The sequence below is a fragment of the Aethalodelphis obliquidens genome, unplaced genomic scaffold (assembly GCF_003676395.1).
Source record: "Aethalodelphis obliquidens isolate GAN/ISIS:26980383/991018 unplaced genomic scaffold, ASM367639v1 scaffold7, whole genome shotgun sequence".
In the NCBI taxonomy this organism is placed as follows: Eukaryota; Metazoa; Chordata; class Mammalia; order Artiodactyla; family Delphinidae; genus Aethalodelphis; species Aethalodelphis obliquidens.
The window spans coordinates 31812998-31836414 of NW_020837951.1; the positions used below are offsets into that span (position 1 = coordinate 31812998).

General features: G+C 41.4%; 1 protein-coding gene across 1 annotated transcript in view; it reads right to left on the reverse strand.

Moving 5' to 3' along the window:
* NR4A3 (nuclear receptor subfamily 4 group A member 3) overlaps nt 1–23417 on the reverse strand; it is a 39745-nt gene that overhangs the window by 8354 nt on the left and 7974 nt on the right. Inside the window, exons 4-7 of the mRNA XM_027105377.1 lie at nt 20467–20596; nt 19832–20004; nt 9973–10172; nt 7572–7750 (exon numbers count right to left, since the gene is read on the reverse strand). Coding sequence (XP_026961178.1) covers nt 7572–7750; nt 9973–10172; nt 19832–20004; nt 20467–20596 — 682 coding nt within the window. The remainder of the gene's footprint in view (nt 1–7571; nt 7751–9972; nt 10173–19831; nt 20005–20466; nt 20597–23417) is intronic.

The window sequence follows — 23417 nt, forward strand, 5'->3', positions numbered from 1 at the left end:
TGAATACTAAACAGGTGGGCTGCTCAGAATAAATATACAAGCTGGGAGTTATTAAGAAGCTAACAACAGGAAAGAACTTAACAAACTCTAAAACCTACCACATCAGAAGCTTTGGAACCAGATTTCCTGGATGTAAAGCCTTGCTCTATCACTTATTCGCTGGGTGACTTTGGGTCTGTTTCCACATTCATAAAATAGAGCTAATAATGGTACCTGCCTCATGAGTCGTTGTGAGAATTAGATGAATTAGGACATGTGAAGTATTTGGAACAATGCCTGGCATACAGTAAGTACTTAATAAATATTAGCAAGTATCTTCCACATCCCCAGCTCAACTTTCCCTTCAACTTTCCTTCAAATCAGCCACTTCTGAGTTGGCCTACTAATGATTCCACAATCCTCCCCGTCACTCTCACAATCATCTCTAACAATTTTTCTCCCCGGCTCATATTTAATCCGCTGCAAGAACTCTGATTATTATCTCTGCAATGTTCCTTGCACCTATCTTCTCTCAGTCTCACTGCCTCTGGACCAGGTTTTCAATATCTGTTACCTATGTTGTTTTAATAGCTTTTGACTGGTCTCTCTGCTACCCATCTCTGCTGTAACCCATCTCAGGTCCTTCCAAATCTATTTACTAAAGAACATTAAACAGATAACACAGGCAGAGGCCTTGGCACAGTGCCTCGCACTGAGTATTATAAAATGGTAGTTATTGTTAATTTCATGGAATCCTAATTACCAGTAGGTTCCCTTGTCTTTGCTACCCAAGTGTGGTCCCTAGATCAGCAGCACCAACATCACCTGGGAGCTTGTTAAGAGTCTCAGGCCTTGCAGAGACCTACCTAATCAGAATCCTCAATTTAACAAGATGTCCAGTGATTTGCATGCACGTGAAAGCTGAAGAAGGTCTGTTATAGTCAACCCCAGTCCCCATAAGATGTTTGACCCAGTCTACAACTAGCGTTCATTTAGTCTCTGTTTTGTAAACCTCACTCCCCAAGGCAGGAACTCACTGTCCATGGCTGCTTATTCCAATTTCAAATAGTTCTGTCTTTTAGAAAGTTTTTCTTATGTTGAGCTAAATTTTGCCTTCCTACAGTTTCCAGGTCTGCCTCTTAGACCCACACAAGAAATGCCAAATCCTCTTCCTCACGGCAAGGATCAGGGGATGAGGAAAGGGGTGATGATACCATCAGGAGCCTCAATAAGGAAAAGCAACTTCTGATTTTGAGCAGGTCTCCACACAGGCCAACCCAGCAACAGCAATAATACAGGTCCAGCCAAAGGAGAAGGAGAGGCGGGCAACTGGGGAGAGATGTGTGTGTAACTCAAACACCAACTAACAAACAGAACTTCCTGCTCGGAGCTCTACTTCTTTCTCTGGGAAGTCATCTCACTGCTACTTCTCATGTCATAATAACATCCTTTACTGACAGGCAGTCCCAGAGACACTGAGCCCACGCTGATCAGGAAACCACAAGTCGGTCAGCAACCTGTGCTCAGGCTGTAATAGTGCTTTTCAGTCAGTCTGTCTGTCTTCGATCTATTAGAGCAGGTGTCTGTCTCCCCAGGGAGACCACAAACTCTTGGAGGGTAAGGGATTTTATGCCTGGCACATAGAAGATGCTCATTAAATATTACTGAGTCAATCTGAATTGAAATAAGGTAGTTCCCAGGAATTCTAACTATTTTCTACTAACAAAGTGGTGGGCTAAAAATAAATAATTCAGATTTTCCTAATTTGGGAAACTTTCTGCTATTCACAATTAACCCATTCATTCAACCAATATTTGCTTTGTGCCAGACACCTTTCAACGCTAAAGTAATTTTAAAGATGAGTAAGACTCTCCCTGCCCTTAAGAAACCCTGGGTCTAGCTGGAAAAGAAAAACACAAAGAAATTGCTTAATGTGATGTGCGTAAACAATTGTAGGGATTCATCAACATTTTTATGGATTCATAGAACAGCTAGCTCTTCCTGGAAGTAAAACTCCTACCATTTAGGATAATAATAGTAAAGGTTTGTCTAATCTTTTTTTCTGCAAAGTATACATTAGCTCATTCAATCTTTACAAGAAACCTACAAGTAGACATTATCATCCCTGTGAAAAACGACACAACTGAGATTCAGAGAGGGTAAGGAACTTGCCCAAACTTGCAGAGTCAGGAAGTAAGCAGGGTGAAGACTTGAACTCAGCTCTCCAATCTCCAAACCTCATGATAACCTTTCTCCACTACCTTTTAAAAAAAACAGTATGGCCCTGCCAAGTTTTACATTTAGTTTTCCTTGCAATGTAGCCGATGGCTATATGTGATATAAAAACAGAGTAACCAGGTAACCATTTAGAGAGAACAGTGGAGCTCTGGGAAGACAGGTGGTAGAGGGTGTGGCAGGGTCAGCCACCTGCCAGGGTCTGCCATGTCACTGTTTCATTGCTTTCTGCCTCCTCCTCAGTCCCAGAATTCATGTTCCAATAAGACAAAGAAAAAGACTACAGAAAGAAAAGAGCATTTTCTACCTGACGGAAGACATGAGTAGGGGAAGAAAGCCACAGGGAACATTCTTTTAGTGTAGTGTTTTGCAAAATGGCATTTGGGCACTCAAGTTCCCTCCACCATCTGGTCCAAAATTGCCTTTCCAATCTTATTTCCCTTTTTACTATATGGGAAATGCATTTTACTCTGAGGTTAGGTAATAATTCTAGGCCATAAGATAAATATTACATAGAATCAATATTTTCTCCTGAAAATTCTTTACATTTCCCCAAAGTGCAGGACACACTCTCAGCTCTCACCACCAGAAGCAGAGAGACCATGGCCCACAGTGGATTCATGTCTTCTCTCTCACGCTCATTCAAAGACATAAAGTCATCAAATGTAATAACTTGTACTCTTTTAATTTTTCTGTTCTTTCTACTGAGATTATATATAGGATTTAAAAGATACATAATGCAACTCCACCCTACTTGCTTTTCCCCAAAATGTGTTGCAGTGTTCCACTGCCATGCCCCTGCTATGCTGTTTCCTCCGTCTGGAATGTCCTTCCTCTAAATGGTCTCATTTCTTGATACCACCTCCTTGGGAAGCTATTCATGACCAGCACCTCCACTTTTCTTCACCTGCAAAGTGCTAGCAGTAGTCTGAACTTCCCCTGCACTTTTAAGGACCTGAGCACTCACCACCACACACTGAGTTCACTACATCATCATCATATATGACTTCCTAGTAGACCATACACTTTCTGACAGCAGAATTCACACATAACTCATCTTTGCATCCCTAGGGACTGCCACCATGCCCCACATATAGTAGGTCTTCAGTATTTACTCAGTGAATGGATACTTATAATATAGTAATTCCACACTAACTTTCTATTTGGGGGGCTTCTTACTTGTTATACATAATTAACTGCAACTAGATACCACCTCATTGATATTCCATCAGAAGCAAAGCATTTCCATTACTGCTATGTCAGGAATATGTCACTGGAAAAGGGTAGATGAACTGGGGACCTAAAAACATTTGACAACCACAACTGTGGGGAATTCCCTTTCACTGTGCGAAAGGAGAGTGATCTGAAAGAAACCATTTCCTGCCCCACCTCACCACCTAGTTTTTCACCAGGGCACATAAAGAGAGGTGGAGGAAGAGGAAAAAAAAGAATTAGGAAACAAAGTCATGTTTGTACAAACTACCAATATTGTCCAGATTCTCAGAACCTTCCTGGAAAGCAAGACTGGTTAAATGTCTAAGACCCCATTTCCTTTTCATGAGTTCTGTGTGGTTTGGAGCAGAAGATTTTGGGATGAATTTTCTGCTGTCAATAGGCCAACTGATATTTGACAAGCACCCTTTATGGTCAATGGAGCTTATTTAGAAGTCAAGATTTCAGGGTAGCCCATATTCAAATGAAAATTAATATCCACAACAATGTGCACTGCTGTTGCTCAGGCATTGCCTTTGCTGCCATTTCCTGATGCTTTCATACATTTCAAACCCCCTCCGAACCAGCAAATCACAAAGAGAGTTCTGCGAGATCCAGAAATGAGAGAAGAGGCCTTCTTTTTCTTGTGTGTTATAACCACAGCACCTGTAACACCCAGCTCTGCACAGGCTGCAGGACTGAGCACAGGATCTGGATACAGCCCATCAAGGACCAGGCCCATTGTAAGTGCCCAGTAACTGCAGCTGAATTCCTTTAATATCGCTGTCCTTCTTTGAGCCTCTCTCAAGCATCCAAAGAGATATTCACCAAACACACTGCTTCTAAGGCCACCACCTGATTCCTCATGACACTGAGTTTGATTTTGGACCACCTAGGGTTTGCAGAAGGGGCAGGCGTGTGCCTCATTTGAGGGAGTCCCTGTTACCATCCCTCCAGGGTAGTGGATAAGTGGATAAGTGGATAGTGGATAAGTGGATAAGAGTGCTTATTCTGAATCCAGTTTAGCTACAACACAAACCTAATTTTCTGTAATCCTTACTGCCACCAGAGGCAATAGATATTATTCCCCCCATTTTACAGATGGGGGAACTGAAGTTCAGAGAAATGCATTTCTCAATAGTACGTACTTATTAAATACGTGATCCCAGATTCTAACCTGGGGATGGTGGTCTCCAAAATCCTTGCAATTTCTGCCATGCCAAACTGCTTCCTCCCTGAGCATGCCTCTACATAGATAGGCGGTGGATGAGCAGCTATAACTGCCGGACACACAGTAAACTGGAGGCAGAGACAAGACTAGCAACCACCTTCTCCTAATTCCTAGTTTGTATTCTGTGCACTGAACTGCCGATCTCTCCAGGTTGGGATTGCCTGGCACCCGCATGCTGTGACCTCACTGTTGTCTATTAATTTCTACTTAAAGGGTAAAACAAAAAAAGATGTAGGCCTCGGGCCCTCCTCTTAAACCACAACTCTCACACCTGGACTGGCCTTTTCCCTCTTAGTCTCTTTCCTGCTAAAATCTGTGCTCAAAACCAGCCGTCAGGGTAGCCCTTTCTAAAATGCAAGCCTGTCCATGACGCTCATCTCTGTGGATCCCCCACTGCTCTCAAGATAACCCCCAATCTTCTCACCTAAGTGTAAAAGCTTCTTCATGCCCTGCCCCACCCTAACCTATCACACCAGTCTCATTTCCCATCACTATTTTTTTACACATTTCCTTCCTGAAACGTGTGACAGCCATATTTTCAATGGCTTTAGCACATTTTTATTTATGCCTAGAATTCTCACTCCTTCCATTTTAGCCTGGAGACATCCTAAGCTTTTATCAAAGACCAGCTCACATTACCTTTTTTTTTTTTCCCCTGGTTTGGACATATTTACTTCTTTTTAAAAAATTTTTATTGGAGTATAGTTGATTTACAGTGTTGTGTTAGTTTCAGGTGTAGAGCAAAGCAAATCGGTTATACATATACATATATCCACTCTTCTTTTAGACTCTTTTATGTTACCTCTTTTGAGAAGACCACCCCCTACCATGGGTCTCTTAGCACTTTGTACCCACTCTCACATCCCCACCATAGCACTCAGCACCTTGTATCACACGTATTCTTTTGCATCTTCTATCTCCTCTAGGGATGTGTGTTATCATCTCTGAAAGCCCACTGACTTGCAGCAGAGTACCAAGATCAGGGGACACTTGTTGATATACTAGACTCAAAACCCATTTCCATAGAGACATGGCAATGTGCTGGCTTTATTCACGGAAAGCAAAGGTTGGCTCTACTTTTTGTGTCTGTTTTTCTAAATTAACTAAATTTCATACTTTCTAGTTTTGAAGGTTTAACTGTCCTAGGAAGAGGTGAATGGTTTTAAAATTGAACTGAAGAGCTTTAGTTGAAAGGTAGCCTTTGAGCCAATTTCATTTCAGTACTGCTGGAGAAATATGTCTGTGCCTTAAATGGGTTTATTTTCTTCAGGTGCTCCCTTACGGTGCCATTTGAAAGCCCCCTTAATCAAATCCATACTCTTAGAGACAGAGTTTCTTTTTGTTTTGTTAATGGCTCCCTTGGAAGTCTCTGGAACCCTCACAAAAGAAGGGAGTTTCTCATCTAGCATCAAAGACCAGGAGGAGTCAGGTTCCACTTGGAATACTAAGGGAACATGCTAGTGTCCTATTCCTCCCACGGCGCATGCTTTTACTCTTCTTGACCTTCACGTAAACCATTAAATGATGAACCAGCTTAGCCTCTTAAGGTACTCAGACACATCTCACTTTAGCTAACAGATGTCCCAAGAAGGTGCATATAGACAATGCATCAGAAAGAAGGGCCCATCTGTGCCACAGGATGCATCTGGTCCTCTGTGAAACTCATCACCTGCCTGAAAAACATATTTTCCACGGCCAAGAGTGTAGCAAGAATCTGAAATTTAATCCTCAGTCCAACGGCCTAGCCCGTACTTGGGTCTGACGAAAAGGATGGGAGGTGCACCCCTGGTCTGGCTAGCCTCTTCTGGGGCCTCCATCTACTGTCACTGTCTCACCAGGCCCCTGTTTGATCAAGAAGGATGAGATCGAACAGGAAACTCTGAAAGGGTAAAGGGGCAAAGGGGAGCTGGGGCCTGCGGCCTCCAGCAGCTACAGGGAGATGGTATCCCCTCTCTTACCCACTGTGCCTTTCTCTTTCTCTCTCATTCTGCCTTGGAATCCTTTATCTCCCAAAGGATAGAGAGGGAGAGACACGTAGGGGGAGAACGGCATAACAAAGAAGTTGAATATATTTTAGGCTTCTGCTTTTAACCCTTCAAAATCGTTGAGTTAAACCATTTTTGCTTTATATGAATATCCATTTTCCTCAGTCCTCTGCCAATCAAAGTTGCTAAATAAAGCTGTAAATAAATAAAGGTGTATTTTATGTGCGTGCAGTTCTTTGGTTTTACTTTGGGTTACTAGTCAAGGACTGGGGAAAGGGGAAGAATCGCTCCTCTGCCCCACAGGAACAGGCTGGTTAAGGTAATCTTCCTTCAAAACTCCCTGTAAAAATAACCCTGAAGCAGCGAGTCCAACTGCCCACAGAGGTCCTGTGGAAACTTAGATTTTCATATATTGGGTTTGTTGACAATAACCAAATAGACTGGGAATCCTCTTTCCTGGAAGTTCATGACAATAATTTGCAGCTGTATGTCTCTTGTTTTTTTTAAAATTAATTAATTAATTTATTTTTGGCTGCATTGGGTCTTCATTGTTGTGCACGGGCTTTCTCTTGTTGCGGAGCACAGGCTCTAGGCGCATGGGCTTCGGTAGCTGTGACTCGCGGGCTCTAGAGCGCAAGGCTCAGTAGTTGTGGCGCATGGGCTTAGTTGCTCCGCGGCATGTGGGATCTTCCCGGACCAGGGCTTGAACCCGTGTTCCCTGCATTAGCAGGCGGATTCTTAACCACTGCGCCACCAGGGAAGTCCCTATCTCTTGTTTTAAACTAGGGTAAACAGCAGATTTCAGCAAAGTGGCAATCAGTTTCCTAATTTCTTGTGTGTGTGACAGCCAAAGCCAGAATCTACCATAAGCCAGGAAAGGAGAGAGAGGGGGACACAGTCCCTTCAAGTCACGGCAGGGTGGTGCTTACCTGTGATCATGCTCAGTGCTGACAGGCAGGCTAAGGCTTGGATATCAAGGTTCAGGCTCTGCAAACTTAAAGAAAAGTCTTTAATGGAGTCGAGCCACTCCCCAAATCCACGAAGGCACTGAAGTCGATGCAGGACAAGTCCATTGCAGAACACAAACTTATCTTCAGCAGTGTTTGACCTACGAGAGAAAGTCGTGGTGGGTGAGGGACAGAGACACATTAAATAGGTCTGTTCAGTCTGTCCAGTGGGATAACATCATAACACACAGGCACCCACACAGTCTTGGGGCAGCGTCCAAAACCCAGCATGGTGCTGTGAAACCTGCCCAGACGCCCTCCATGAACAAGACTGTGCTCCTGGGATAAACAACCACCACCAGGTGCCTGCTGACTTCCCTGGTGAGCCTCAGCCCTGGGGAGGCTCAGGGTAGGGCGTCTGCTCTCTTATGGCTACAAGCAGTTGCTGGCTCATCCTGGGACTCATGGATGGTGGGAGTGAAGCCCAGTGCCCAGTACTCTCTGCAGTGAACACGAGACTGTTCCCTTCAGTGCTCCTTCGCACTTCGCTCCTTCAACTTCCCTTTCATTTCCTTAAATGTCAAAAACTGATAAGGCCCGAGGCTAGACACTAAAATTCCATTGTGCAGACTCTAAAAACACCAAGTTCCTGCAAGCGCCAGAAATCAATGACAAACTAACAGTGGTCTAAAATAAAAAGAGTCCTTATTTTGTATTACATTCTCTGCTTTAAACAGTGGGGCTGTAGAGGGTTGTTTCTCAACCCATCCAGATAGTTTATATTATGTCCATAGCCATCCCATTCTTTTCTAATGAAAGGTGCCCTGGAACTTCTAGTGAGCACCACTTCGCTGTGGGGCCTTGGGCACTCCTTTAATCTTTCTGAGTTTCCTTTTCCTTATCTATGAAACAGGAATTATAATTGCTACCTCCAAAGAATGTTGTGGGAATTGAATGAAATAAAGGATTTGAAAGCTCATGCACAATGCCTGGTATACAAGAGGCCAATGAGTGTTAGGTGTAACTAATTCTGAATTCTAGGTGGTCCTTACCTTACTCATAAATTCCTTTAATTTTCAAATCTCTTGCCACATATTTCTCTCTCTTGGCCTTCTTCATTAACAAGTTAATGTCTCTTTAATTGTGCTTCTTGGATGAACAGCTTTATTCGTTCATTCACTCAGGAAGTATTTCCTGAGCACAAAGCCTGTGCCGTTCCTTAGCCAGACACTGGAGAACACCTGGTAAATAGGGCCTCTATGGTGCCTGCTCTCATGGAGCTTATCACCCACTTAATCCTTTGCTACCTGCCTAATAGATGGTAGTCACATTGCTGGCTCAGCGTGGCTCCTGCACACTCAGGACTGTAACTATGCTAACCACTGGCAGTCTAGTAGTAACTCCACCTCAGTCTCTCCCACAGATCCCTCCACAGAGGGACGCACGGGAGCGAATGATTCACCTTCAGGGTTTAAAACCCAGACCTCAGAACACCGGCATCAGAATCGCTGGAGCATGACTTAAAAATGCAGATTTCTGGACTTCCTTCAAGGTAGATCCAATCCGAAATAGCTGGGAATGAGGCATGGGAATTTGCACTTTAAGTGAGAGTTTCTGGTAGTATGGTATGAAACTGGGGAGGGGGTGGTAGGGAAGACAAAGAGGGGAAAGGTGATGATTTTTCCTATAAAATTGGTAACATGTTGGTACCGTCTCCTATAAATATATAACTAAAAGGAAGCAAGGAAGATGAAATTTAAAATGCTAATGTGGACTTTAAGAGAGAAGCTTAGATCCCAGGTTCTAGCTTTTAGAAAAATCAGTTCCTCTTTGTGTTTGGTGTCATTGAGTGTCATAAGTTGAACCAAATCTTTTGACCCAGAAGCTATTCTCTTGGAGTAAACACTGGGGGTTGAGAAGCTGTGGGAACTCTTCAGCACCCCATCTGGTGTATGAGAACAGCAACTTGTTAAATAGAAACTTGGGAGGTAAATGCAATGTTCAAAGCAAATACTTGCTCCCAGGAAATACTTTATGCACCATGAGAATCTTCCTGGAATCACAGAATGTGAGCTACAAGGGGCTTCAGAGAACACCAAATCCAACATTCTCATTTTACAAAGAAGGAAACTAAATTTCTGGTGAGGCAAGTGACCTGCTCAGGGTCTTAGAGCAAGTCTGTATTAAAACTGAGACTAGAACCCAGGAGTCCCGGCTGCCAGCCCAGGGCTCCACCCACTGCTCAGTTTTTTAATGCCTGGTCAATATTTCATATGTCCACCTTGAGCAAACTTTTCACTGCTGACTTAGTTACAAACACAGCAGGTTTCAAACTTCTTCAAAGGAAGGAGTGGACTGAGGAAGATAAAATAAAAGTAATTACCTGATGGAAAGTCTGAGAACAAACAGCTCCAAAAAGGCTGATTCTATAAGTAATGTCTGATCTTCTTTGGGGAGATCAGTAAATCCGGGAATCTTTTCTGCCCAGCTTCTAGATACGTCAATGGAGGCTGTTAGAAGGTTGTAGAACTGTTGTACATGCTCGGCATCTGTGCCTGCAGCGGCCTGGTCAGTGGGACAGTACTAGAATGCAAACCACAGAGAGCGGCGTTATCTCAATCCGACAGGGATAACAGCATCATTTGCAGCTTGGCTCTTCCAAGCTTTTCAACACCTAAATCCTTACTTTTAGGTGCCACAGTTTATAAAACCTTTTTGCATTCACAGTCTCATCGGATTCTCACAATAGCCCTGTGACATAGATAGAGTGGATTCTGTTACCACTTAATAGGCAATGAAATTTGCTTAAGTCCCATTAGTGCGGTGGTTTTCAATCCTGACTGCAATCACCTGGGGAGCTTTAAAAAAACACTCATGTCTGGGTCATATCCACAGAGATTCTAATTTAACTGGTCTGGGATCGGGACTGGTCATCAGGAATTTTAAAAGCTCCCCAGGTGATTCCAAAGGGCTGCTGTGTTGAGAACCATTACCCCAGGGGTTTGTGTCTGCATGGGCCTCCAGCATCCACAGATTCCCTAAGGCACAGCTGTCTCCAAACAAGATGCTTAATTAACTCCTGGTTCTCAAACTGTGGCCCCTGGCCCAGCAGCATCAGCAACACCTGGGAATGTGTTAGAAATGAAAATCTCCAGCTCTGCCCCAGACCTACAGAACCAGAAGCTCTGAGGGTAGGCCCAAGAAACTGTTTTATCAAGATCTCCAGGTGAATCCTCATGCACAGTGAAGTTTGAGAATCACGGAATTAACCAATACGAGAAGATGGATGCTTGCTGCAGGTGGATTTCTGAGAGATAAAACAGACAAGGAAGGGGTCGGGGAGGAGTGTGTCCTTGGCAGGGCCCAGGCAGCTGTGTGCCATCAGACTCAGGGCTCGCGGCTACTAAAATTAATCAAAATTAAATGCAATTTAAAATCCAGTTCTTCAGTCACACTGGCCATATTTCAAGTGCTCAATAGTCACATGTGTTTAGAACACTTCCATCACAGCAGAACACCCTATTGGACATCATTAATCTAGAGGGCCCCGGGAGAAGAAAGGTACAAACAGGGATAAAGTCTCGACACGGCTTTTAGATATGCTGGTAGAGTCTGGGTTTTGCTTGAGTCACTGGAGTCAGGTGGGAAAGATGGATACAGCGAGATAATAATCAAGGGACAACCAACAACACAGAGACTTAGGAGATGTGCAAAAACATTCATATAAATATGCACGTCATTGCCTTCACACGAAAACAGCTGAGTGTGCTTTTGTGTCTCCGTTGATATCCTCAAAGGGCATGGATTTTAATCCTTATTTTACAGATGAGGAAACTGAGGCTCAAAGAAGCTTGGAAAGGTTAATACACTTTCCCAAGTTACATAACCAACAGTGGTACAGCCAAGACTTAAACATGGCTCTGTGATTTCCAGTCCTACACCTCCTAGCTGTTAATAGGTCTGATGTTACTAGCTGGTGGCCTGTAGGATAGTTTTAAAAAGGATTTTGCTTTGCTTTAATTGGAGTTCTCCATGTATGTATTCATTTGGTCCCATATTTTGTCAACACAGTGACTGGCACATAATTGACGCTCAATAAACTGTTGTTGAATATTGTTCCATGAAAGAACAGTCAGGGGAGTGCCTAGGTTTGCAACAATACTCTAACCTGGCTGGAGGACAAACGGCCAATAAGCAGCCAAGTGCTCACTGTAGAACTACACAGGTGTGAGGAAATGAGGCACTTGTCTTAAATGGGTATTTTTTTTTTCCTTTGTGTTTTCCCAAGAGGCATCATGAAATAACAAAAGAAACATCAGACAAGGAGCCAAGCTACTTTGATCCTAGATTTGTCTAGCCTCCTAATTTGTGAAATAATGTAGCTCTGCTGCTATAGTTATCTGGGGTAAATTACTTCATTTTTCTGAGCCTCAGTTTTCTCCTCTGTAAAATGGGGATAATATCTTCCTTAACATTTTGTTGTGATGATTAAATGTGATAATACATGCAGAGGACCTGACGCATAGAACGTGTTTAACACATGACGACAGTGATGATACTGATAACAGTTTTGATACTTGGAGTTATCACTGTCCCTCAGCTTCCATATTTATAAAATGGGGGAAGGGGTTGAATTGGAAGGTTTCTAATTTTCAGCCCTGACTTTTTCTAGGATCCCATAATATCAGGTCCAGTTCAAATCCCTGGCTCCTCTGTTCCCAATAATCTACCCAGGGCCTGGATTCTGTGAAGCCCTGGATGTTCTGTGTTGTAATGGACCATGGAAGCAAAGTCCAGGAGAAGGAAGCAGTCATCCTTCCCACAGATATTCAAGGATGACAGCATGATACTGGTGTCATAGACACTCCCCACCAGTTCCTTCCAGCACACGTACTATTAACTGGAGGAGAGTGGAAAAAAAAAGATTTTATTTTTAAACTTTCTCTTCTTATATGAATCTAATTCCATATGCTCTCCAGGGGCAGGATGAAATTCAGGGCAGTACCACCTTTAGAAAGTTGACAGCACTACATGTGAAACTCCCAGGTAATTCAGAGTTGAGGAAAGAATGTTGGATCAGGCGGTAGGTCATGGGGACCTCCTCCAGACTCTGGCACTGACTTGCTGTGCAGCCCTAGACAAGGCACTTAACTTCTCTGGGTTTGTTTCTGCCTCTGAAGCTGGAAGTGACTAGACTAGCTGATTCCTTCTGGCTCTTGCATTCAGCTATCTTTCTGTTACTGATTTCTAGTTTAATTCCTTTGTGGGATTGACGGCAGACACTGTATGATTTCTATTCTTTTAAATGTGTTAAGGTGTGTTTTATGGCCCAGATCATCATCTATCCTGGTGAATGTTCCATGTGATGGCTTTTGCATTTGATGATTCTAAATGTTGCTAATCACACCAGGTGTGACTGTATTGCCTAGAATTTGATACTGATTCAGCATTGTTGTTTTAAAATAGTGTGTTAAATGGAGAAAAAAAGACTAAAGAATGTCAAGGAATGGGACCTAACAGCTCTCTCCTGCACTGAAGTCCCTGAAACCATGGCTCACAACTCAATAATCTCCCTGCTTCCAATATTTGCTCAGAATCCTCCAGAGCACTTAGCTTTCCCCCAGGGTCCTCTGCAGGCCTCCACCCCTGCTGGGCTCACATTTCATGCATCCTGCACACAGGGAAATGCAGTTGCTGCCTGTGTGTGCTGTTTTCTCTGATAGAGTCTAGCAGGGAGGAAAGCCAGCAGGCCCTGTGTGCCAGACTCCAGCCAGACCCTCTGAGCTTCACCTGCAGCGATTCTGGTTCATGTTTCAGAATTCTGGAGCCAAACTGGATTCAGCCTGAGCCACCAGTAACTTGGGGGTGACTGGAGGGTCAGCATCAACTGCTGGGGGGAAAAGACAAATCAAGTATCCCCTCTACTGAACATAAGATTTAAAGAAACGGAACAAAACATTTTAGAGTCTTTCTCTGCCTGGACTAGCAATTTATAAACACCTCGCTAAGGAATACTGTACGTGGAGTTGGAAGAACCAGACCCCTATCTCTGCTTCTGTGCTCCCCTACATCCCTCTGTCTCTGGGATAAGCAGCTTTGGGGTTCACCAAAGAAAAGTCTAGAAATACTTGCTTATTGATCATTCTCATCAGACATAGGCCCAATAGAGAAAGACTTTAAAAATGAATCTTTTTTTCCTATTTATGCTTTTTATTCCAGCCTATATGAATAATCAATAATCAGGTTTTACCACTAGTCAAAGACACAATATTGCATTTACTGATAGCTAATGTCTAATGCAGATTTCTCCGAAGCACTTAGATTGAGAAGCTAGAGCTGCAAAAAGCAATGAATACTATTTAAACTAAATTGAGTTGGCACATTTCAAATGGCAATACCATGGCTATACAGGTCAGATTTCAGCCACAACCTAGGCCTAAAATAAGTTATTTGGGAATTACGTGAGACCCTTGGTGAACACCAGCCCTAAAATTTAGCAATGTGATGTTTCATCGCATTTCACAGAGTGGAATCTGCTATTTACTCTTCCTCGGTGTCAGTCCAGGCTAAATATGTAAAATGTCCTAAGAACACTTTGTTTCCACTTAGAATGTAACTTTTCCCTGGGTCCTTATATTTCTTTATATTTTAGATGTTATCATTCTATGAGCCAAACTATGTATACATATTCTTAGGTTCTTACACTTTAAAAAGTGACACTTTAAAAAGTGGCAATGAATATATTTTATCCCCAATTTTTTCTTTTCTGATCTAATTGCCTCCCCTCTCTAAAAAACCAAACCAAAACCAAAAAACCCTCCTCTCCTCCCGTCAATGGCATCACTGCAGTTATATATTTGTTTACTTTCTGTCTCCTTCACTTGCCTGTAAGCTCCATGAGGGCAGGAGCTGCATCTTGTTCAATAACGTGTCCACTGCTCTGGAAGAATTGTTAAATGAATCAATGACTTTCTGTTAAACTTATCTCTATTGCTCATTCCTTCTCAACCCCAAGAAAGTTGGGATACAGGAGATACGAGGTAAAATGGAATTGTTCTTATTAAACCATATCGATCGTTCTCAAGGCTTAGTGTGCCAAAGAATCCTCCAAGGTCCTCTTCAGAATACAGATTCCTGCCTGCCTTCCCCCGTTCCCCAATTCTGAGTCAGTAGGCCTGCCTGTGGCCCCGAGAATCTGCATTTGAAGCAAACACCCTGACTCCTTCTGATACATGCAGTCTGCGCACCACACTTTGGGAAATGCAGACCTGTACCCATAGGGGAATCAGAGGGTCAGGGAAGGAGAAAGCTGGAAGGGATCATGGCAGTGCATTTAGTCCAATCTCCTCGGCCTTCAGATGAGAAAACTGAGGCCTACAGCGGGGCAGAACTTGCCTGAAATCATCTAGTGAGTTGGTGGCAATTTGAGAGGGTCTTCTGAGTAGCTTCATGAAAGCACCCTCTTTGCAGAATCTTCATGTTGTTTATTTTGTAGGTTTAACACGTGTCAACCATGTTGTTCCTTAGGCTATCTTGTTAACATATTTAAATGCCACTTGCTGGTGCCTGGTTTTATCTGGGCAGTATCTCTTGTATTTGGAGTCTGTTACTATACTAAGTGACACCCATTACCAGAAAACATCCTAGTTTGCTGGAAAATACTTGAAATGACCAACTAGTGAGGATGGGAAGTGCATTTTCTCATTAGTAATTATGCAGGCTCTGAAGACAAGCCCAGTATCTATATATACTTGTAATGCTCCATTAAAGGCAACTGTGGGGTACAGAATAGCAACATTTCAAGGAGAAACAAATCAAATGTGACGTGTTTTGACTGCACTGATATACAATGATCTGAGCTCACTTTTGAAGGAGAGAAGTTTGGCCCAAAGGAGAAGAAAAGTTCCCAGAGCCAGGAACGCTTCACAGAGTGAAGAGCCCTCTTTCTGGCCTTGAAAACCCCCTTCCCTCTGTGACTTGGAACAACTCCTCACCTCCCTTTCCCACAAACGAGGAAAATGCTCACTTACTACCTTAAAGGCACATAGGCAGGTACAAGATTAGAACATACCTGCCTGGAAAACATTTTCTCATTTCTCTGATTCACTGGGGGAAGGTAGCATCTTTAATAAATTGTTTTGGTCAAGCCAATTGTCTGACTCAAAACTGACAGGGCATATTCTTCTTTAAAAGGTAAAATTATGTATACCACTATGATATAGACTAGGCAGGAATAAATGAAGAAGAGACTTTCATTTTTCACTTTATTCACTTCTAAATGGTCTGCCTTTTATAAATTACTCTTATTGTAATTTTTAAAATCTAATAAAGCTTCTATTAAAAAAAACCTAGTATATTGCTATTAAACAGAAGTGGCAGTATGGTGAAAGAGAAACATATTACTTTGAGTGATGAGATTTGGGTCTAACCCTAGCTCTGCCACTGACCTTAGGCAAGCCACTTAGCCTTTTTAAGCCTTTATTTACTCTTCTGAAATATGGGTTTTGGATTAGATGACCTCAAGATCACCTCCAGTTCTATGAATTAATAAATAAAAAACTTTAAGGAGAAGGTAATATGAAAATTGAATTTCAATGAATGACATTAAAAAAATGACTGAAACCATAAATTGTACCACATAAACTGGGTTTAAGTGAAATTATGTAAGAATGTACGTGATGGTGCCTGGCTCAAAGTAGGCATTCAATAAATTCATTTTGCTTCATTCATTTTATGTTAATTTTTTTTTTTTAAAGAGAACGAAGCAAATTCAATCTTGTGAAGTAACAAGTTGTTTAACAACACATATTCTTATATGTATATGTATATATATTCACTTGCATTTAGGGACAGTAAGGTAAACCCTAGAATCATAAAATCTTAGCATTGGAAGGAAATTATTATCAGTCAAAATAACCTCTCTCCTTGTGAGGAACCCTGTTATGTGTTCTCCTTAGTTTCTTCTTGTGTTGATGAACTCACGCTTCCACAGCAGCTCTTGTAGCAAGGAGAGCTCTTCCTTGTCCTCAGAGTGAGCTGGAAGGGCCCCCTCCTTCACTATCTAGTTCTGCCCTAGGGAGCAACAGTCCTCTTGGCAACAGGGCCAAAGTGTGACCTAATCCTGCCGAATCTTCTCCCTTTCTGTCTACGTATTTCCATCTCCTCCAACCATCCTTTTCGAGTTTCCAGAAACAGTGTATCCACATACACTGCATCCTCTTAAATCCCAGCTTGGAACTGAACTCCACCCTTGAAGTGTGGACTGACAGAGTCCGTGGGACACCATCAACTTGGCTCTAGTCCCATGCTTCTACTACTGAGGCCTAAGCTAATTTTGCATCCCTCCCTTCCACTGCACACTTGGTTGGTTCTTACTGAATGTGTATGGAATAAACTCCTGAGATCTTCTTAACATGAACCACTGACAGGCCAAGGCTCTCCCATTTAAAAATATTCTAAATGCTGAGCTTCACACTTATTTTTGTGACCTTTCTTCACGATGGTTTCAGCCCATCCTGTTCCAGCTTGTCGAAATCACTCTGAATGTTGACACTGACATCCATCATATTAGCGATCCCTCCCAGCTTTCTGTCATCTGCAAATGTGATCAGCATGCCTTCTCTGCCTTCATCCAAGTTTTTGATGAAAACTCACTGTATTTTATTAAAAAAAAGACTTTTAATTTAATTGATTTGGGTCCAATTTTTGATAATTTTGTAAAGCTATCTAAAAGCAGGAGAATCCAAGCTATGAGGTTCAACCCAATTCCAAAACAATGCAATTAAAATAAATACGCTTTACAAAATTGAGCCAGGCCCCAAAGGTAGTATCAGTGTGACCCAGACTCTGGCATGGTCAATCTGTTATTTTGGGCAAAGCTAACAATTAAATTGGATAAATGTTTGTTGATGAGGATGATGACTCTAGCCTAACACCCTGAATGGTGCAGAAGCAAGCAAACACAGTGGATTGATTTTTCTCGGTGAGGCAGTTCCCATCTGGGACAACTCAAAGTACGGGGTAGGGTTTGCTGCTGAATAACTAATTAGGCCATGTAGACCAATAATTGGATAATTTGGGCCCCCCCAACCCACCAAATCACTTCGTGGACTAAACCTCTGGACTGGCCATCAATAGTGATTTCAAATGTCCCAGAACAAGGTCAGATTGTGTGCCGTAGCCTCAGTGAAGGCAGTGCCAAGAAGCTTCATTAATTCAGATGAATTGCATAAGGGAAGGCCAGAGTTGGCTCATGGAAAAGTTTTTATTCCCAAATGCTTTTCTCTCACCCACTCTCACTGAAACCAGAGATGCAAGGAATTATGGTTTTAAGAGCACAGACTTTGGGGGCCAAATTGGGCCCACTTGGCTTCTAATTCTATCTCTGATACATATTACTAGGTGACCTTGGGCAAGTCAGTCCTTTAGCCTTTCTCAGTTTTAATCTCATCTATGAGAGATCATAACACTTACCTTAGTGGTTTTGCTACATAGCACCTGACATGTGTAGTGTTTATACTCATTAGAACATTCAACAAAGGATAGAATAAGAAGTTTTGGTCAAGGAGATAACATACAGGGCACTGTGCTAAAGCTTTGACAAGTATCATCTTATTTAAACTTCCCTGGGAAGTTAAACCCTGGGAAGTAGATATTATTATTATTACGCCACAACACAGATTAGGAAACTGATGCATTAAAAGATTTAATCAGTTGCTCAAGATCACCCAGCTAGTACATGATGGTGTTGGGATTTTAATCGAGGCCTGCATGGTTCCAAAACCTAAGCCCTTAATCACTGCATTATTCTGTTAGACTATTATTTGAGACTTGACTTCAGTCAAGAGATGCTACTTGTAATCAGAGTAAGAGTCCTCAACCTTTGATGCTAAGGGTCTACCATGCTTCTCATATGAAGTCTTGTGCTCAAGTGTGGAGAGGAGGCTTCACAACCTAAAATGAGGGAGGGGATGAGGGAAGGAAGATCACAGCAGATATACAAATCACCCCTTCACTTTCGTCAACATTGCAGCCTAAAAGAAGGGCATATGGCAGACACTCTCACACTCTTGGCCAGCTCTTCAACCAGAAGTTTGAAATACTGATTGGACCTGGAGAGGGCAATCTGGTAGCTGCTGCCAAGCCAAATCAACCAACTGGGGATCCCTGGACTGGTATCTCTCTTATCTGTGCGTAAACTGTGTTTCTAAGTTTTCTTGTCTTACGGTGGGATTAACCATTCGTACAGTTCATGCTTCTTTCAATGGTTAGATGAGACAAAGTACCACAATGCCTAGCACATAGAAATTGCTCAATAATTGAGATCTTTTTCCTTTCTTTTCTTCTTGGGTGAGACCCTGTCTTACTAGAAGTCTGCTTTTCTAAGTCTCTTTTAAAACTGCCTTCCAGTAATGTTTATAACTTTGCTCCGAAAATCCTTCCTCATCATTCTTTGTGTTATCCAAATTTCTGGGAAATTGCAGGGTTTAAACTGATGATATTTTACTATATCCCATATGAAATAAAAGTGTTAATACATTTTGGTTGGCTTAAATAACAACACTGGTAATCATTTACAATTTTCAAATGTTTTCTCAACCGTCATTCCTGTGTGACTGATGTTCAAAACATCCCTCTGAGGTTAAATATTGTAATCATCTCCACTGTAAGGATGAGAAAGCCAAGAGCAGGAGCCAGGTGACACAGGCAGGAAGCAGCAGAGGCAGCATTCCATCCCAGTCCTCCTGACACCTCCCGATGTCAAGGCCAGTGTTTGCTCCTCTCCATCAATGGTTTAATCCCTCAGTATAAGCACTAGGTCAGTCAATGCCGGTGCAATTGGGTAAAATGTTTAAGGATAACTTGAAGCTTACCCAGATGGTTTGGTCACAATATGGAAAAAAAAAGTAGTCACTTTGTCTAAAGCATGAAAGAAATGTACAAATTGTAATTCACCTGTGCAAATTTTCGTTGGCACAACCATCAGGAATCCTGCAACAATGGGTATGACAGGTGCAGCACTGTCAGGGTCATTTGTTAAGGCATTTAGAGATTCAATAAGGCAAAAATTATTTGGTGCAATGGATGCACTGGAATTGTTAAGTGAAGTGAAAAATAGAGAAAAGGTATGAAAACGGTTGAGCACAGTGCCAGGCACAAAGTCATTCAATCCACTCTTATTACTATTATCATGAACAGAGACCCTGATCATTCATTCAAGAGCAAGACATCATAAAACTTACTCTGGAATAATCGAGATCTCTGGGCGTTGAGTCTGTTAAAGCTCGGACGAGGGCATTCATCATACAGATTGGAGGAGAAGGTGGAGAGGGCTGAGAGGCTTCCTGCTGTAATGGGCTCTTTGGTTTGGAAGGCAGCCGACCTCTCCTCCCTTTCAGACTATCTGTACGGACGACTGATACCGAGAGAAACAAACAAAAAATGTCTTCAAAGATATCCATGAACAGCCATAAATCACGAAAAGGGATCAAAACACTTTACAGTTGAGCAAATCATTAATGATACCAACCATTTAAAAGTGGCAATAAGTTTGGAGTAATAGCCACACAATGATTTAATGAGAGTTGAAACGAGCAGCATAAAAGCCACCCCATACTTACATTTGGTAATGAATTAGCCCTAAAAGTCTCCTTCTCAAATAGAACAAAGATGTATGTACACAGGCTCTCTATTGATTTTGAGAAATTAGAATAAGTAGACCTCAGCTATTTTTGAATGTAAATACACACCATAAAAATAAAATGTTGAAAAGAAAGGGAAACTAGGAAACTTCACCATTCTAATGTAAACATTAACTTTTTCAGTGATATCTGAGAATATTTATAAGCAAGCTGGACAAAAAGCATTATATCCATACCTTCTTTAACCATTCCGACACTGAGACACTTCTGAAATCGACAGTACTGACATCGGTTTCGACGTCTCTTGTCTACAGGGCAGTTTTTATTTGCCAGGCAAACATATTTTGCATTTTTCTGCACTGTTCTCTGAGGAAATACAATACAGAGATAGTCAACTAATAGTTTCTGGAAAGAGGTAGGACCTGACAAGATGTATTTTAATTACAATGTGAAAAGCGACAGTGCAATTTGTATAATTAGATAAATTTAATTTCCTAACACGCTAGCCTGCAGGAAAAACAATTTTATTAGTGTTAGCTGCTGACAATGAAAATCATCTCAGATTGTTCTGAAGCAAGTCTCAGGAGACACCCAAGTCTGAATGATAAAATCATATCTGAAATTACCAGGTCAACATATCATACCTTGGAGGATTAGATTATCTTCACTTTTAATATCCCTTTGGGAACAATTTTCTACTTGTTCCACTCCCCTGATTATTGCTGACCTTATTAAAATAAAATCAAAATGATCTGGGATGTACTTTGCTGGATATCACTATTGTAAGTCAAATATCACAGAAACTGGCTTTGTTCCCCAATAGAGATGAAATCATAAAAAGCAAAAACGAGGACTTGTCTAGTTATAACATATAGGAAATAATGTTTTAATGCAAAAAAATCACTTAATCAGCTTGTATAGTGTATTTTATTTTTAAAAGAATGGTAAACTGTCCATTTCTCATTTTTGAAAGCAAAATCGTAAAACGGGATACTAAAAACCGCTATCACATCCAAGAAAGAAAAAAAAATACCAAACAAACAAAAAGAATGAGATAAAAGAAGGAATATGAGAGCCATATATTTTCAATGAAAATTCCCATTAATTGGTTATTTCATAAATGACTATTGACACAGACATCAAAATAGCCATACTGTAAAAGACGTATCATAAAACTTGGGCCTGGTTATAAAATAATGTTGTATTCTTCAGAATCATGTATAATTTTAAAATGAAACATGAAGAAATAATAAAGGATATTTTATGCTCCAAATATAAGAGAATGCTTGATTTTTTTAAAAAAATTAAAAACATTTGTGCAAATGGATGTGTATTTACCACTCATTCAGGAATTACCTGAATCTATTCAACTCCAAATAGAGCAGAAAGTTGGAATTTATTTGGTAAGCCTGGGCTGCATAAAAAAAAGAAATCCAGGTAATTTGGGACTGGTGATCTATTTTGTGTCTAAAATTCTAAATAGATTTACTTTCTATCTTTTTTAATTTTCAGCAGTTCTCAACCCCCTTGTATCAGTTTTCACTCTATCACCTTTTAATTTCATTTTAAGAGATCATTCCTAAACTGCTTATATAAAATTTAAAGCCAGATACATTTTCCCTGCTTTAGCAGGTGATTTTAGTTTAAAATGCAAAATTTCCAAAACACAAACATACTTCTGAGGTTTCCACCATTTAAATTCGCAGCAGTTTGTAAGGGTAGGAGACTTGTGTTTCCTAAATGAAGCTCTCTTTCACTGAACATGAAGTAATTAAAAAAACTCTATTTCTTGCCATCGTCCTCAAAGATATCCCAGTTTCAGTGCTGGTGGCATTTTGCTTCAGGTATACGTTTTCCCAATAACCTCAAACCTTCCTCACATTTGTGTATGCCTGCACAATAGTTTAAGGACAGGGAGAGATCGTTATGGTTCAATCACTGAATTCCCATCATTAACTGCACTTCATGTCACATTTTTAAAGAATTCAATTTAATGGTAGAAAGCCACTGGGTAAAACCTGCTCCCGTTCCCTTAATTAACAGATCTGTGGGGTGGTTCTCCCTTATCCTACCCCTACCCTTTCGAGTATAGATTTGTTTTCAAGATATTGCTGCTGAAGAAGGATGCTGTTGGGGAACACTTAATTGACATTTGTAGACGAGGAATGTATCACCACTCCTGTATTTTGGTCAATTCAGGGGTGATTATATTTGTGGATTACTTATACTTCTCTTGTTTTTCTTTCTTTTTCCCCTTTCAGCTGCCCATTTCACTGCCTTTCAGCATTTCCGCTGAAATGCTGTAAAAAGCAAATCTGCTAAAGGAATGCAGTTACTTGAAAGTAAAGCTTGAGTAGTTAAGACAGAAAAAAACGGCTAAACCGATGGTTCTACATTTAAAACATCATAATCCTGCATACCTCCTGTATGGCATTTAACATACTGCAAAATCCTTCCACAAGCATTTTCTCATTTATCTGCAGAAATTAATCACATGACTCCTATCTCCAGATCAAAAATAACTGTTGCTTGTTGGTATGTATACCAATGCACACATGTGCATTTTTTTAATAAATGTTTCTATTTTCATTTATAATGAACTATTCTTTTATGGCCCTTTAAAGCTTATAAAGTGCTTTCATAAACATTTCTCTCATTTAATACTCACAGCCTTTCTCTGAAATTTATTCACCTGATAGGGAAACTGAGGCCTGGAAGGAAGTGTCATGCCCAACATCATAAAATTGGTAGGTGACAGATCAAGGACTCCTATTTGAGTGTTCTGACTCCAATTCCAGCATGCTCCCAGATACATCCTATTGGCCTCCCAAATCCTCATTATCCAATCAGCATCCAGCTTCTCCTCTCCCTCCACCCTGCCCAGCACTGAAGGCTAGGAAGTGATTATTGAGCATTCAGGGGTTTGCAAATGCCTGACATAATAGCCAGGGGAGTGAGGAGTGGGGAGGGTGGCACAGAATTAAGTGTCTGAAGAAGTCTGGGAGTCAGTAGCAAAAACAGAGCTGCAAGAGAACAAGGCCTGTTCCCCCTGAGTGGTGAGAAGAGCACTGAACTCAAGAGTCAGGAGAAACCAGCTGGAACTGTCCCCATGTGCAACTAAATCACCTCTCTAGACTTCAGTATCCTCCTGGGCAAAATAAGGGGGAGGCTGAAGACCCTCCCGCTA